This window comes from Malaclemys terrapin, chromosome 9 (genome assembly GCF_027887155.1).
Source record: "Malaclemys terrapin pileata isolate rMalTer1 chromosome 9, rMalTer1.hap1, whole genome shotgun sequence".
Taxonomy (NCBI): domain Eukaryota; kingdom Metazoa; phylum Chordata; order Testudines; family Emydidae; genus Malaclemys; species Malaclemys terrapin.
The window spans coordinates 60416448-60433181 of record NC_071513.1 but is presented as its reverse complement, the minus strand read 5'-3'; the positions used below and the strand labels follow the sequence as shown (position 1 = coordinate 60433181).

Sequence of the window (16734 nt, the reverse complement as noted above, 5' to 3'; positions counted from 1 at the left end):
GTGGTGCCTGAATCCCCTGCTTTGTTGACCTGGCAAGCAAAAAAACAGACCTAGAAATCAATCTAGGTCTTTTGCATGGAAGTGTACAGGACCAATGCTTCAGAATGTTCCCAAACTGCATTTTGAAAGGTCATGTGACACCTCTTTTGAAACACTATTGGAAAGGATGTAAAATGGAGCAACTGTCAAAAGTTAGTTAAGTTACTGGTCAAACACCTGACGATGCACACGATTTTCTATTGTTGCCTTGTAAATGTTCTGTAGCCAGCTGTAGAGACCCTAGGTACTATTAGCCAGCTCAAGAGCTATTTCTAAATCCATACTGAAGAATTTCATAGTCTGTTCCTCCTAATTTACTAAGCACCACGTTAGTTGCAAGTGGCACTGTCTATAACAAACACTCCTTTACGCAGTTTATCGTCAGTTAGAAACATGTGTTGGCCATTGTGTGTAGTGGTATATGTGATTTCTCTTTCTAATTTGCTGTCTTCCACTAGAGGGCAGTTGATAAAGGGAGAGTGCTATGCTTACCTGGCTAAAGGTGAGACCGAACTTAATTTGATGCTAATTACTTTGATTTAAATTTCCTCCCTAACCAGATGTAGGCTCTTTCAACAATCTACTACTGTATTGTACACAGGGAATGCGTCTGATAATTAAACATTTCCCCCTAGAAAATCCATCATCATTCTTTATCTGAGTTTGATACTGTACAATTATAAAACCTTCAAAAGATGAGTCTGGGAGCTTAAATTCATAACTCTGCTAATCATGGACTCAGTAGAAACACTGGTTTTATGTCTCATTACAATATATAACCCACTAATTTTCCTTTGTCTTCTGATTGCAGAGGTGTTAATTGTCCACTTCATTTTGAATGGTTTCTTGCAACACGTGTTAACTTCTTATGCTTAACTATCTGTTTCACCTTGTATTTAGCTGTGACATTCTGATTTCCTTTCCCAGCTTAGTCCTAGACTTGAAGGAGAGCTCTGTAGAGCTTGAAAGCTTGTTTCCTTCACCAACAGAAGTTGATTCAATAAAGGATATTATGTCACACACCTTTTCTATATAATATCCTGGGACTAACACCGCTACAACAACATTGCACAATTAGTCATTTGTGTTTCTGGATTAGTTAAAGGCTAAAGTCTAAAATCCAATAATACCTCAGAAAGATGTATTTACACTGAACTCCATTCAATACAGACTTGGCACATTTTCTGTAGTTTATGGTGGAAAAAAATGAAATGAACGGTTCACACAGAATTCAGCATTCCTCCTTTCATAGCATGAATCCATTTTGCTGCCCAAACAGTAAAAAACCTATGACAAGAGACTGCTATGGAATCAGCATGTAAAAATACATGACATGATGGTACAATATTTGATGAGGAAATGCGGGGTAATCGTAAGTGATTTAAGCACAGTTAAGTTATCCTGTCTTTCCTCACGAGTAAAGGTAAATGCCATGAAAGATCAGCTGCTATGTATTCTCTAGGTAATGGACTCAATATCAATCTGTCCCCACACTTTTCACACCCTGTGATGGTGTGGTGTATTTTTGTTGTCATGAGTATAGAATGTTTATATTAATCACTGAAGGCAGAGCCAAGAGGGAGTTATACCAATCTTTCCAAGCAAGTGGAAATAAACCTAGCAACATCACATAGTTTGCTTGTGCGATTTAGAGTCAGTCTAATCATTTTTTTTTTGTTCTTCATTTTGTCATTTTCATAAATCCCTTCTGCTTTCTTCTCCTTTTGAAATATGCTCTTCGTTACTATGAGCTCACGCCTACAGACCTTATTCGGTCAAAACCCCGATTGAGGCCCATGGGAATTTTGCTGAAATAATAACAGATGCAGTTTCTATGGAAATAGATATGACATTAGTATGGGTGGAGATTAGTGGGGTCCATAACTGAAGTATACATTATGTATATTTTAATTCTATGAAACCCTCTCCCCCCACCCAAACTTCATTTACATGGGAGTAGGCCTCGTCTTCCCTGCTAAAAAAGGTGTGTTTTTTACCTCATGGTAAAACTGAAGTGCCATGTCTTCACTGTGTTTTTATCTTGGGATAGTTCATACACGTTAGTTATCCTGAGGTAAAAGATGTACCATTTTTAGCAGTGAAGACAAGGCCTCAGTGTGAAATCTCCTCAGCACAAGCCCTAGATAACAAGGGAAGAGCAAGTTATGGGCACTTCTTAGCCCTACCATAGTACCGAAAGAGCATGTTTCCACTGACAGACTGCACTTACCTTCCCCCCATCTCCAGCTGCTAAGAAAACTTTACACACTGCATTAATCTCCCTCTGAATATAACACAAAACCCTTATTTACGACCTCATATTTCCCTCAAAATGCATAGCACATGGCACACTTAACCTGTGTGCATGTCACCCCTGAATGTGTGCTGATGTTGCCAAAGTTGTAATGAAGGCTTTGCATTGTCCCGTGAGGGAGATTGGTGTGTTGAGGCATCCCGTCACTTGTTCTTTGCTCTTCAGTGTTTGCCTTGGGGGATGTCACACTTAACCAGCCTTAATCCCCTTCACCTAAGCACAGCTAGTATAGGATGGTTATGGGAAAACATGCAAAGGGGTGGGGGCAGAGATGTTGTCCTCTCTATGGCCTGTGGGGATATGGAGAGAGCAGTTATGGTTGAAGTGGGGAAGGGGAGAGGAAGAGGGGTTGGGTGGCTAACTGTGTGTATGTATATGGAGGCCAGTTTGTCAATCCAGCAGCACAGTGTCTACATACCTGGGGTATGGGGCTCCTGTCAAGTGCCACAGCTCCTGAGAACAGAGGAGCCTCTGCCAAAGCTGCAGAGCTTCAGAGGCTGGAGAACCCCCGAGCACTAGAACTTGTAAGTGTCTCTCTTGCAGGCACCTCTGCTGCTGCTCCACAACTGAGCTGAGGTGCATGGGATTGACAGTTTCCTTACTAGTCTATGAAGCATAGACCGTGGCTCTCTTCTTTGCTAGCGGTGGCCTCACTCTCACAGAGCAAGCAGAGCTCTTAAATGTACTGCATTTCAGCTGAGTCTTGCTTCCAGTTTTGGCTAAGCAGGAGAGGGCAATATCCCCAGCAAACTACCTTGTATCTTAGTGGATGTTGTCCTGGGCTGGAATGCAGGCGATCACAAGTTCAAATTTCATCTCTTCTACTCCCTGCTTTTTATATTTCTATTAACTTTACTACAGAAGCTGAGCAGTACCTTACACCCAGCCACCCAATTTTACTAGTAAGTTAACAGAGAGGTTTTATAAAATCATTTCTAGCTCCATCCCGTCAAGCATCAGAAGGGATCCACCAAACCTATACGCTTGGCTATGTGTTTAACCACTAGGCAACACTCCCTTTCCAGAGAGTTGGCTTGAGAACAAACCCTATTAATTACCCATATGAGGGGTATTTATGTTTGCACATAGTAGAACTCCTACTTTCCAGTATTTGTAATGGCTTAATTCACAGTGAAGAAATATTTTAAAAAACAGCTTTTGATTTAGTCATCTTGAAAACAAAGGGAAACAGGGCAGCCATCTTTGCAAGGAGTATCTATTCCCCAAGTAGTAGAGAGGCCATTTTTACTGGAGGTCTGAGCACCTGCAATCCTATTAGGTAGCTTTAACCCCTCATAAATTTTGGCCATTTTAAGGAAGGAGAAATTTTGAATAAAGTATGAAAGAAGGAAAAAACAGACTCTACTAAATTGCAACCCAATTTTTAAAGGGTACATTCTGACAGTGTATTTTAGCTGTATGAAAATTCTGAATGAACATAAAACCAGTCACTAGTCAGTTGGGTACTATGATCTGTTTAAAGTTAAGTCTAGGTTCTTAAAAAATGTCTGCTGTTACATGTAAGAAAACTTTGTCTGACTTTTTGACCTAAAGACTCTAGGTAAAAATGATTCCTAGGATCAGCAGGCCTGCTGAAAGCCATTCCGGGCCCCAGGGCAGAACAGTCAATAGGCCCCCACGCACACATAAGTTGCGGACGCGATCTGCCTGACATTTGGGCGATGCTGCGCCTGCGCTGGCTGGTGCCCAGCGAGCTGCTGGCCGCAGTCTTCTGGCACAGCCAGGGGTTCCACAGGCCTGCCTGGTAGGGTTGCCAACTGTCTAATTGCGCAAATCCAAAGACCCTTGTCCCACCCCTTCCCTGAGACCACGTCCTTGTACCACCCCTTCTCCGAGGCCCCGCCCCCTGCTCACATCATTCCCCCCCCTCCCTCCATTGATCACTCTCCCCCACCCTCACTCACTTTCACCAGGCTGGAGCAGGGAGTTTGGGTGCGGGAGGGTGTGCGGGGTGTAGACTCTGAGAGGGAGTTTGGGTGCGGGAGTGGGTGCGGGCTCTGGGAGGGGGTTTGGGTGCAGGCTCTAGGCTGGGGTGGGGGGTTGTGGTGCAGGAAAGGGTCAGGGGGTGGGTGCTTACCTTGGGCAGCTCCCGAAAGCAACCAGCACACCCCTCTGGTAGTGGCTCCTAGGCAGGGGGCCCAGAAGGTCTCATGCACTGCTGCCCGCAGGCACTGTCCCTGCAGCTCCCACTGGCTGCAGTTCCCGACCAAAGGGAGCTGTGAAGTCAGCGCTCAGAGTGGGGGCAGTGTGCAGAGTGAGGGCAGGCAGGAAGCTTGCCTTAGTCCTGCTGCGCTGCCAGTGGCAGCGGCCAGGGCCCCCTGGGTCCTTTTAAATTGCCTGGGCCCCTGGGCAATTGCCCCCTTTGCTCCCCCCCCCACCCTGTTGGTGGGCCTGAGTATCAGATAACTTTGTGTTTGCACATTACTTAAAAGACTGCTTTGAGTCTAATTGTTTCTGTGGGTTAGAATAACTGAAATTATGGTATGTTATTGTGAAAGAAATCAAATGACAGTTATAAGTAGTTGGCAATTTCTGTTATCCGTGTAGGGTACGATGCTAGTTATGACAGAAAGGCCTTAGGCTTACAAGGATCTGAATGGGCAGATTCAGTTACAGGAACTGGCTATAAGTTGTTATTAGTGATTTCAGCTTCGGGAAGCACTGCACCCACAATTAGGGCTGGCCTTTCCAAAGAGTTTGATAATGTTTGTTGTTCTCAGTGGGAGCTATTGGATTCTGAACTGTTTTGAAAATCTGCCCTATAACTCATAGCCACATAGAGTTCAAGAAATCTGTTTCTATACACAAGCATGATAGGGTGTGGTAGCACTGGTGTGTCTTTGGTACCCAAAGGGTTAACTCCAGCGTGGCTTTCTCTTTGTACAGGTGCTCAGAGGAAGTGCCGCAAGAGGGACTGCTGGAGTGACAGAAGAGGAGACTACTTCTAAGAAGCCAAAGCACCATACCCAAGTGCTGAGTCAATTTCAGGTTGGGGAATCTCCTTATGTTTTATGTTGGTAATTTATTTTCGTTCGTGGTGAAGTCAGATGTACTCTGTGTGTGTGCACGTGTGCAGGGGTCTGCCCATATGGAGCTCATTAGAAAGCTGGGGTCTTAATCTGTGTTCTTCCAGAGTTTTAAAAAGAAGAGAGATTTTCTCCTCATGAGGGTTATAGGCTTTGCAAGAAAGTCTGTTGCTTTTTCAAGATGGCTCAGGACTAGTCTCAGGAGATGTATGATCAACTACCTTACAATCACTATAGCTGCTTTTAGGAAATTTAATGCAAGAGTAAATGTATATAGTAAACATTCTTTCAAAGTCAGCCAATACTAAAACTAAATATGCAATCCTAATTCTACCCATTGTTCATAATCTTTGAAGTTTGATAGTTTTTATGCAACCATTCACTAATTTTTAAACATGGTAAACCAAAATGTAATTTTATGACTCATTTGAAGACAATGCAAGCTAGATGTGCTGAGCCCCTCACAGGAGCAGGCCTTATAAAAATATAACATTTAGGGTTCAGTGGCTAATGTAATTGGGTAGCTGTGTATAATGCTGCACAACTGTGAGTTGTTTGTAGGGAATTGTGGTTACTAATATCAAAGTACCAATTTCTCCCCAGTTAGTCCTACTTTCATTTCAGTTCAAATGCTAGATTAATGGAATTGCTCCTGGGTAAAGCAACTGAACAATTCTTGCAGTTGCAGAAAATCATGGTCATAAATACAGTCCCGTTTGGTAGCTGATTTGCTAGCCTATTACATTAATTAGCTATGTTTATCACATTAAACAGACTTGGTATACATCAGTAATGGGATAGTGCTAGTAATATTCTCAGAGGTCTCCTTTCCCTCTATCTCCCATAGGTACTACTGGGTACATCTACACAGTGAGCAGCAGTGTGTCTCAGGGCAGGTCTTCACTACAGGGGGGGTCGATTTAAGATATGCAAATTCAGCTACGCGAATAGCGTAGCTGAATTCGACGTATCGGAGCCGATTTACCCCGCTGTGAGGATGGCAGCAAAATTGACCTCCGCGTCTCCCTGTCAATGGCGCTTACTCCCACCTCTGCTGGTGGAGTAAGAGCGTCGATTCGGGGATCGATTGTCGCGTCCCGACGAGACGCGATAATTCGATCCCCGAGAGATCGATTTCTACCCACTGATTCAGGCGGGTAGTGTAGACCTAGCCTCAGACTCAGGGTCAACAGAATTAGTCTTGTGAGGCTGCACTATGGGGCTAAAAAGAGCTATATGGATGCTGTTGCTCTCTAGACATCAGTATCCAAGTCACAATGTCTACACAGCTGTATTTAGCACCATAATCGAAGTCTGTCTGCCCAGGCTCTGAGACGTGCTGCAGCTCACTGTGTAGACATACCCAGCATTGCCACAGTATCTGAGCACCTCACAATGTTTGATGTATTTACCCTCACAACACCCTGTGAGTTAGGGAAGTGCTGTTATCCCCAGTTTACAGATGAGAAGCTGCAGTATGGAGGTTAAGTGATTTAAGAAGTCTGATAGAGCACAGGATTGAACCTGGGTCTTTCAAGGTTGAGGCTGGCACCCTAACCACCGGACAAACCTTCCTCTTTGAGCCAGCTGTTGGTAGTGTGGTCTCTGTTGTTAGCTCTACCTTTTTCTCTAATTCTGACTCCTTCACCGCCCTTCCTCACACTTGCTATTTGTTCTCCTTCACTCAGTGCTTAATTTGTGCCAGGGCTGAGCCCTGAAACTTCTAGGCTTGGCAGTTCCTAGCACTGACACCTCTGAGCTTGCTGCACGAGTTATGAATATAAAAAATTGCTTGAGCCCCGGCACCTCTTTCATTACAAATTAAGTACTGCCTTCACTGCTGCTGAGTTCCTTGGGAGACTGTCTGGGGGACTATGCTTACTTGTTTCACTCTAAATTGATCTCTCAGCTCTGCTGTCCTTCTGAACATGCACTTTCCTGACCAGCTCTTGTTCTTGTAAAGCCCCCTGACTCTTCCATTCTCAGCAAGATTCTGGGCAGTAGAGAACTTCTTTAATAATGAATTTATAAGTCTTCCTCTTTCAATAATCGCACAATCCTTTCCTTTTTCTTATTAAAAATAAATCAACTCTATAAACAAAGTTACAATGAATTAAACAGTACATTTGAGGTTCTGTTAGCATCTGGCTAGTGAAGATCCACTTTCCAGAAGGATCAAAGTCTCTTTCTCCCCAAACCTGTACTTCCTTTTCTTCACAAATCACGTAGCCTTATTTAAAAATGTCCCTCTCTAGTCATCTTCTGAGTCAAATTGTATTGTTTATCCAGGAACTATTCAGTGGGCAGTAACTCCCTGCTCATGTGTGGTTCTGAAGGGAAGGTCTAATTTGAGAGGAAGCCCAATTTAGAACACAATTAAAAATGAAACATAAACCTATTAACAATGCTAATTAAGACTCAAAGCAAAGCTCACTAGCCATTTATTGCAGGTTGCCTGCTTGCTAGTTCATGTCCTCTTTCAGCACATAGCAATTAAAGGATATTAATATTTAGCCTCTTCATGCTAGTGAAATTTAAACAGCATGCAATTATCTCTGGCAATTTAAATATTAAATATTCTATTGAAATCCTGCAATTTCAGGCTGCAGATACCTAAGGGTATCCCCTTCTGTATGTTTTCATAATTACAGCAACAGGCAACATACTGTAGATACTTGCTTCAAAAAAGTTATAAGGGCAACACTCGATATTAAGTTATCCTGCATGCAGGGCCGGCTCTAGGCACCAGCAAACCAAGCACATGCTTGGGGCGGCAGATTTTCATGGGTGGCATTCCGGCCATCTTTTTTTTTTTTTTTTTTTTGCTTTGGGCGGCAAAAGCCTAGAGCCAGCCCTGGCAGTAGCAGCATGTCATGCGCGGGGGGCGCGCTGGGGCCACTGCAGTTCGCGCCATGGGGGAGCAGCGCCTGCACCTTGTGGCTGGGCCAGGCAGGCTCTGAGCGGGGGACACTTGGGCTGGGGGCTGCCCCGCGGGGCACAGGGAGCCGCCTGCAGATGCCACAGGGCGGCCGCCCCCCAGCACCGCAGCCGGGGCTGGGCGAAGCGGCCCAAGCTGCCCAGGGACTGTGGCAGGGCGGCCAGAAGCAGCAGCAGCAGGGCCATAGAGGGCAAGGCGCTGCCATGCGGGGCCCACATCCCGCTCTCCAGGGCTCCGCTCCCTCTGGGGCTACCCTGCCCCGGCTCCTCAGCCCCTTGTCAGGGCGGTCCCCCAGCTCTGCCCTCCTGGGTCCCGACCAGTCCTGGAGGTGGGAGCCCTGGCTGGAGGGACCCTGGGCTGAGGCACGGCATGGGAGCCTCACTGCTTACGCCGACCCTGCCAGCGCTGGACTAGCTGGAGGCGAGGGGGGAGCAGAGGGAGTCAGCACTAGTGGGGGGGAGCCCAGGGTTGGGGTGGCAGGGGGTGTGTGTGTGGGGGGGAGAGAGCCCAGGGCTGGGGGAACAGGGGTGTGGGTGGGGGAGGACACTGGTGGGGCGGGGGGGTGAGAGCCCAGGGCTGGGGTGGGAGGCAGCCAAAAATTGTTTTGCTTGGAGCGGCAAAAAACCTAGAGCTGGCCCTGCCTGCATGTTCCCTGAAAAAAGAGGTACTAAGATAAACTAGTGTTCATGCAAAACCAGTTGCACAAGACTTCCAGCTGAGAATTTAACTTGCTTCTTTATGAAGAGTCTTGAATGATTTCTTCAAAATAAAATAATCTTTTCTGCTTGCTTTTAACATGGGAGATGATGGGTCCTCTTCCCGCTGGAGAACTTTAACAAGATTTTTGGAGGACCTAAACAGTAATGTCTTACAAGGCTAAATTGTACTTTAGCTCACTTCCTCCCCCTGAAGGGAAAGATTCTGACTTAAATTGTCTGCAGTTATGGTCCTAGCCTTGCAGCAGCCCACTGTTCATGTCCTCCAAAGATTATTGCAAGGTCATCCAGCAAAAATTGAGTACTTGATATTTCTGACATTGCAAAAGAAAAAATCAAGCAGGAGAACTCTTTTGGTAAGAGAAACACGTCACATTTCAAATGTTAAAAAGGTTGTGAGTACTGGTCCAATTTGCAAGTGAGTGCATAAAGGTAGCCTCTTAAATTCATATTGATGTATCTAAATGAGTGCTGAGCCATCGTGCCCCTTTTAGCATATAGGAGCCTATCTGTAGACATTCATGTTTGAAAATTTGGCCACTGCTTATACTTTGTTCCTTCATAAACAATGAGACTAACCAAGCTCCCCATCCCTATGAAGAGTGAATGAACTGTCATTAATCCAGAGCTATTTTATACTCCAGGCATTACTGCACTTTGCCCAAGTCACTTACTTTGATTCTGGAGTTATACTCTAACATATTAGGACAATTTACGTAATCAGAGTTTTTGCAAGGAGGATTTGGTATCTGTAGCATTAGGCTCTGGGCTCAGTGATGATTGTTTTTAAAATGTAGCCTTGGCACTAAAATGTTCAAAGGTAATTTTCTGCTTCCCTGGCTTCTTCCATAACTTGGATGATCCATATCCAGTTTCTCTGACTAGAGACATAATTTTAACAATATTGTTTCTTGTCTCAGTGTCCACATCTCTCAGATTTTCCATGTCACGTCATTAAAACTTGCTATGAAAATGTCATGGGATTACAATGAAATTATTCAGCCCTTTCCTGGAGGCCAAAAAATGAAGTCTCTTGTAAAAAAAAAAAAAAAAAAAAAAAAAAAAAAAGGGAATGTGTTTTTTAATGTGTCTTTCCAGTTCTTTAACCTTATTTTGAATTTCCTTGCTTTTGTGAATTAAAGTGGACCTAAATATATCAATACAGTCACTTTCTGCCCTTGAACATTGTTTTGGCTTATGCTTCCAATGTCTTATATGCAGTAAACTCTTCATCACATTGTATCTACAGAAAAAGAGGGTCTTGAGTAAGTAGAAAGATGCTACAAAACAAATATTGTGTAAGTCACCATGGAAGCTTTCAGTTGCTTGGGACTGCTCATAAACTCCTTGTTGAATGCTCTATGTACAGGATATTCAGTGTTACCATCTTGAATAAATTTCATTTAGCTGCTTCTTGGTTTCATATTATACTATATATGTGATACATGAAATCATGGTATAATTTGGTATCTGAACCTCTTTGAATATTAATCTTGTAAAGAACACCAGCAGTGATCATCAATGTGTTGCAATGGTTGGCATGTCTAGCATACGAATTGTTTGAGATCCAACTGCTTCCACTTCTTACAGCACACAAGAAAATTAGCTGGTAACTTCTTTTAAGCCCACCCTATGCAGTATTGGGGCTGCCTTCTGCCTCTGGAATATAGAATTAGAACTTGTCTGTACACAAGAACTGAAGGTAGCCCCACTATATAGCTAACTAACAGATATCACAATTGGAATCTAGGTCATATTCTGAGAGAAACCTACCAAACAGTTTGAAGTTTGCAGCTCACTTTTTCACAAGAGCACTACTTGTGTATTATAGGATATGCAATACTTAAGGTGAATGAAGGCTAGAGCCTCTCATATCTGGATTTGCTTGGTGGTCAGTCAGATTATTACTGTATATGAAATATTTCAATGCCTGTAAATCTGGTCTCCTGCTCTGTGGATACTAAGGTCCCACTATACAGTGGGTAAAATAAGGGAAGTGCTGCCATACGTAGAAAGGGGAAGGATGCAGGAGACCAATACCAATGGTTTGGGCTCTCTGTGCCATAGAGCTGGACTCCATCCATGATGGTATGGAAAACTATTGGAGATTGATTAGGGTTGCAGCCAGTGGATTTCAAATCTACTTGCTCACCTTCTCTTTTAGGAAGGTTGTAGCCCTCGGCGCAGGATTCTCCCCTTCAAAGGGCATTTCTGTGGTTGGGATTCAGCCCATCACAGCCTGTTCACTCAAACTTGGTGCAAGGAAAGGATCTGACCCATTGTAAAATAGCTGAGCTATCACTATCCTGGGTACCTCAGGCCTGTGGCTCTATCGTGAACTTACAATGTGGCACTTATTGTGAAGTCATTGAGAATAATAGGGTTTCATATCGTACACGTTGCTGCTCTGCCCACCCAAACTTAACATTGCCTCCTAAAGCTTGAAAAGAGACACACACAAGTCAACATTATAAATTTCTAGGCAATTAACGAATATAACTAGTTGTTCAAAGGGGTCAATTTCCAGTGTCCTAGTCATCTATCTTTTTGACCTTGGTACTTAGCCAGTGCAAGTGCCTGTTTATAACTACTTCAGCCTCTACCAACCAGAGCAGGCCTGAGCTAATGATGATTTGAAGGTGTGTTTTCCATTAGCAGTTATCTGAGCCATCTAGCTTCCCATAAGTAAAGTCTTGTAATATTTGTTTTCAAATCATTTCCCTGCTACTGTCTGTTATCCATATTAAAAACTGGTTGCTCTTAAAATATTGTTATTGCTAATTCATTAAATAATAGCAGTACTTCAGCAGGTAGCTGTAAAAATAATTTATAACCTGAGAAAAATGCAAGAAGCAGTTAATAGAGGGAAACAATAAAGGCAAACTTCATGTATTGTGATAGTTGATTCTATGAAGACACTTGCTCTGGCACTGCTACTGGATAACAAGATTGCGTCTGTTAAACTGCATGGTTGAATATAGGAAAGGCCTAATATTCAGCTATGTGGAAAAGCTTTAGCATACTGTGATAGTTTTGGCACCAGGATGAACTTGTTGGTCTGAAATATGAGCAGCAGTGAACAGATCTGCTCTCAAGTGGTTCTAGCTGTGCAAGTTCTATCCAAAAACACGCAGCGATGTTTTCATTAGCTTGCAGCTCACAATAAAACTCTGGAATCTGTAAGCACTCAATCTGTGCTTCTCCAAGTTAATTCGTAGGACTCCATTGTGACCCCAGTATGTGAGAGGGGGCATGGAGTGAGCCACAGCTGCAGTGCAGGGGACATCACCATTAAACCATTGCTCTCACCAGAGTGCAAAGACTATATGAGTTAGTACCACTAAGAACTGGGGAAGAGGTTAGCATTGTGGTTGGGCCTTCTTTGGATGGAGGCAAGCATCATAAGAGCTCAACAGAGCTCTGGATGTTTGATTTAATATGCGTGATAACAGAAGGGGTCAATTTTGCAAAGATTAACCTCCCATGGAAATGTCACAATGAGGAGATGGAGGAAGAGTAAAATTCCTGGTGGAGCAAAAGGTCTGGATATGTCATTACTTGCATGATTTCAATTATTGACTCCTCCCATTATACGCACATGGAAATCTGTTGTTCACACTCTACGTGCTCTGTCACATCCTCCTTTTAGAACATAAGAACATAAGAAAGGCCGTACCGGGTCAGACCAAAGGTCCATCTAGCCCAGTATCCTGTCTACCGACAGTGGCCAATGCCAGGTGCCCCAGAGGAAGTGAACCTAACAGGCAATGATCAAGTGATCTCTCTCCTGCCATCCATCTCCATCCTCTGACAGATAGAGGCTAGGGACACCATTCCTTACCCATCCTGGCTAATAGCCATTAATGGATTTGACTACCATGAATTTATCCAGGTCTCTTTTAAACTCTTTTATAGTCCTAGCCTTCACAACCTTCTCAGGTAAGGAGTTCCACAAGTTGACTGTGCGCTGCGTGAAGAAGAATTTCCTTTTATTTGTTTTAAACCTGCTGCCTACAATTGCCTTTTACAATTGTATACAGGTAATTACACTATTAATCAGTCACTTAAATGCCTACTTGCAGTGTCCCTCAAATGAATACACAGACAGAGGGCAGAGTGTGCAGAAAGCCTTCCATTGAAGTACATCTTCAATATTAAATGAGTCCCTCATGTAGCCTGAGTGGTGTAAGTCTTCTGGCACTAATCAATGGCTGAGTTTGAATTCTTAGCTGTTAAATTAATAGATTCCAGCTGCAGTCAATAGACACATAGTTAATCCTTGAAACACATAGTAAACATATGACAATGCATTGGAACAGCCAAGACATAAATAGCATGAGTTTTTGGTGCTTGAAGCAGAGATCACAATGGATGGTCTCTAAAGAAGTATCTGTTCCATAGCTGTAACTTCATTTGTTCAGCGTAGTTCTCACACTATTAAGGCATTGTTTTTGTAAAACTTTAAAAGTGTGTTAATTTTTTGTTGAATTTGTACTGCTCACAAAATGCATGGACTAGAGAACGGCATGATGTGGGCAGGAACTCTGCGATCTTCCCCCTCTCTTTCTACCTATGCACCTCAGTATTGACCTGCAACTGCCCCTGCTATTCCCCTGCCAAGCATCACCTTTGCCCACACTGTTAATTTTGCAGAATTGTGTGCTTTGTATTCTTCTGATCTGGACAAATTGGGAGGGGATGGGGAGGGAGAGAGGACTATTAAGATCAAATTCCCGTCATTACCTAAATCAGGATTTTTAAATGTTTGAGTTCATAGTATAGTGTTCTTTCAACAATTGCTGCCTAAGGTATTGGCATTCAGTCAATGAGTGTTTACAGTATATCTGAGCTCTCAATTGGTAATATGGATAGCAGCTGGTAGCAAGGTGCCCAGAGAAATTGATACTACTAACTACATAGTTTAAATCCTTGCCAAGAGTTCTACTAAACAAATTGTACATAATTTCTTATTTTAATCTGATTTCTGTCTATGCTTAATTTATTATGACATTTGAGTCTTTGACTGTTTGCGGGATTTCCTGGAGAGATAAAAAGCTTCAGAAAATGTCTACATTACAAAATCGTCAACTTAATTTACATCAGCATACAGCTGCTGCAGTAATTACATTGCTTGTGAATGTCTACACTTTGCTCTTTGCATTGGTGGTGCATGTCCTCACCAGGAGTGCTTGTTTTGATTGTATTGTCAGTGCGAAGCAATCTGGGATGGCTCCTGAAAGCCAGTGTTAGATGAGGTAAGCAACGCAGTGTCGACACTGACATTGCATCAACCTAACTACATTGACCTTGACTCTACGCCACTCATGGAGGTGGAGTGATTAAGGCAGCATAAAGAGGCAGTTACGTTGGTGGGAGTGAAATTTTAGTAACCTTCCATAGTTAGGTCGATGTAAGTGTAGTGTAGACCAGTGGTGTAGTGTAGACCCAGTACTGTCCCATCGGCAGTGCTGCCCAGCTAAGGCAGGCTAGTCCCTACCTGTTCTGACACTGCGCTGCGACCCGGAAGCGGCCAGCAGCAGGTCCAGCTCCTAGGCATTGGTTCCCGGTCAATGGGAGCTGGGGTGGGGCCATGCCTGAGGGTGAGACCCACGCAAAGCGCTTGTGCACCTCCGCCTAGGAGCTGGACTTGCTGCTGGTCGCTTCCAGGGTGAAACACGGTCTGCGGTACCAGGACAGGCAGGAAGCCTGCCTTAGTTCTCCCGCTGTGCCACAGACCAGGAGCCACCCAAGGAAAGTCCGTGCCCCAATCCCCTGCCCCAGCACTGAACCCTCCCAAACCCAGAGCTCCTGCCTGCACCTCAAACCCCTCAACCCCGGTCCCACTCCAGAGCCTGCACCCCCAGCCCCGAAACCTAACCCCCTCCTGCACCCTAACCCCCAGCCCTGAGGCCCCCCAAGCCCAGACCCCCCCTGCTGCACCCCAGAGCCTGCACCCCCAGCCCAGAGCCCTCACCTCCTCCCGCACCACAGCCCCCTGCCCCAGCCCAGAGCCACCTCCCATACTCTGAATCCATCATTACAAGCCCCACCCCACAAGCCTCACCCCTGCACCCCAACCCTCTGCCCCAGCCCTGAGCCCCTACCACACCCCAAACCCTTCATCCCCAGCTCCACTGGGTTATGGGCATCAACAATTTTCTTCAACTGGGTCTCCAGAAAAAAAGTTTTAAAGCCACTGGTGTAGACCAGACCTTGGTCTCTAAGAAGTAGTGAAGGAAAGGTGATTGGAGCCCACCCATAAGGTTTGTTGCTTGTTGAACTGTGGTTCAAAACTCTAATGAGGCATACCCCACATGAGTAAGAGGAGCCAAAGGTGACTGGAGAAGTGAGAAACATAATATACAGGGAAGAATGTAGACAATGTAATGTGGATGGAAAAGGAGATATAAGAAGGAAGAGAGAGAAGATGGACATTGAAGACCATGTAGGAAAAAGCATGCCACAATTTGCTACAGGAAAGAGTGCAGCTAAAACAGGAAGGTGGGGGAGCAAGAAGGCAAATAAGTTACACTTCTATCTTTTTAAAAGGTTGACAAAATCTGCAGTAAGCAACTCTATTCCCATACTGAATAGTCTGAAGGGTCTGTGGCTTTGGGTTGTGTGGCTGCTGGCTCATGGGCTTAGTCCATGTGTAAAATGTGAAGTGTGTAACAATATACGACAGAAATGCTACGTACAGCGTATAGTCAGATTCTTTCTGCTGCACGTTGAGCCCCACATCCTCCATTACTATTTTTAACCTGGCCCATGTGTCATGCGTTTTGGTTTTGACTGGTTCAAAGCTCTGTAGAATAGCAAAACAGCCATCATGGATCAAGCAAGGGCTTATTCACTTCTAGAATATAAGTGCCTTGTTTATTTCTCTGTTGTGAAGTAGTTAGTAGGGTGACCAGATAGAGAAATGTGAAAAATCAGGACAGGGGGTGGGGGTGGGGGGTAATAGGTGCCTATATAAGAAAAAGCCCTGAATATCGGGACTGTCCCTATAAAATTGGGACATCTGGTCACCCTAATAGTTAGTGACTGAAGAACTGGCTCCCTTTTGAACACTGGATTACCTTGCAACCTCGACTGCTTTTAGCAGAATTTCTTAAGAAGTGCCACAGGAGCTTATCACTGGGTGACCCAAGAGTCTGTGGCAGCTTATCCGTATCCCCAGACTTGTGTGTGGACATGCCTTGTCTGGAACTCTTTCCCTCTCATTGGCAACCAAATAATTTCCTTTTCCAGTCAAATCCCTTCTTAGAATATTCTGCTTCGCATTGCCTCATAACCCTCTAAGATTAGAAAAACAGATATAAATATCATGCATCTTGAAATTTTGGACCATCATCCTACCTGCATTACGTATTTGAACTGTGCCTGATAGTGAGCAAGTGTTAGATGTGCGCTGCCATTGACACCAATGGGGCTCTTACCATTGGTTTCAATAGAATCAAGCTTTCAGACTGTAAACTCCTTGGGGGCCATCTGGTCACACATTGACTCAGGGCTCAGTAAATAGCCTGAATCCTATGGTTGATACAAGGGCTCTGACCTAAAATCAAGTTAATGTCTCATTTTTAACAACATTGATTACAGCTGTATTTATTTTTACTCTCCTGACCAAACACATTAGGCTGCTAATGCACAACATTGGATTGTATTGGTTACTGCTCA

At 44.2% G+C, this 16734-nt stretch overlaps 1 protein-coding gene across 1 annotated transcript in view; it reads left to right on the top strand.

Moving 5' to 3' along the window:
- The window catches only part of LOC128843202 (uncharacterized), a 336468-nt gene that overhangs the window by 54650 nt on the left and 265084 nt on the right, over nucleotides 1-16734 (top strand). Inside the window, 1 exon segment of the mRNA XM_054039816.1 lies at nucleotides 5261-5362. Coding sequence (XP_053895791.1) covers nucleotides 5261-5362 — 102 coding nt within the window.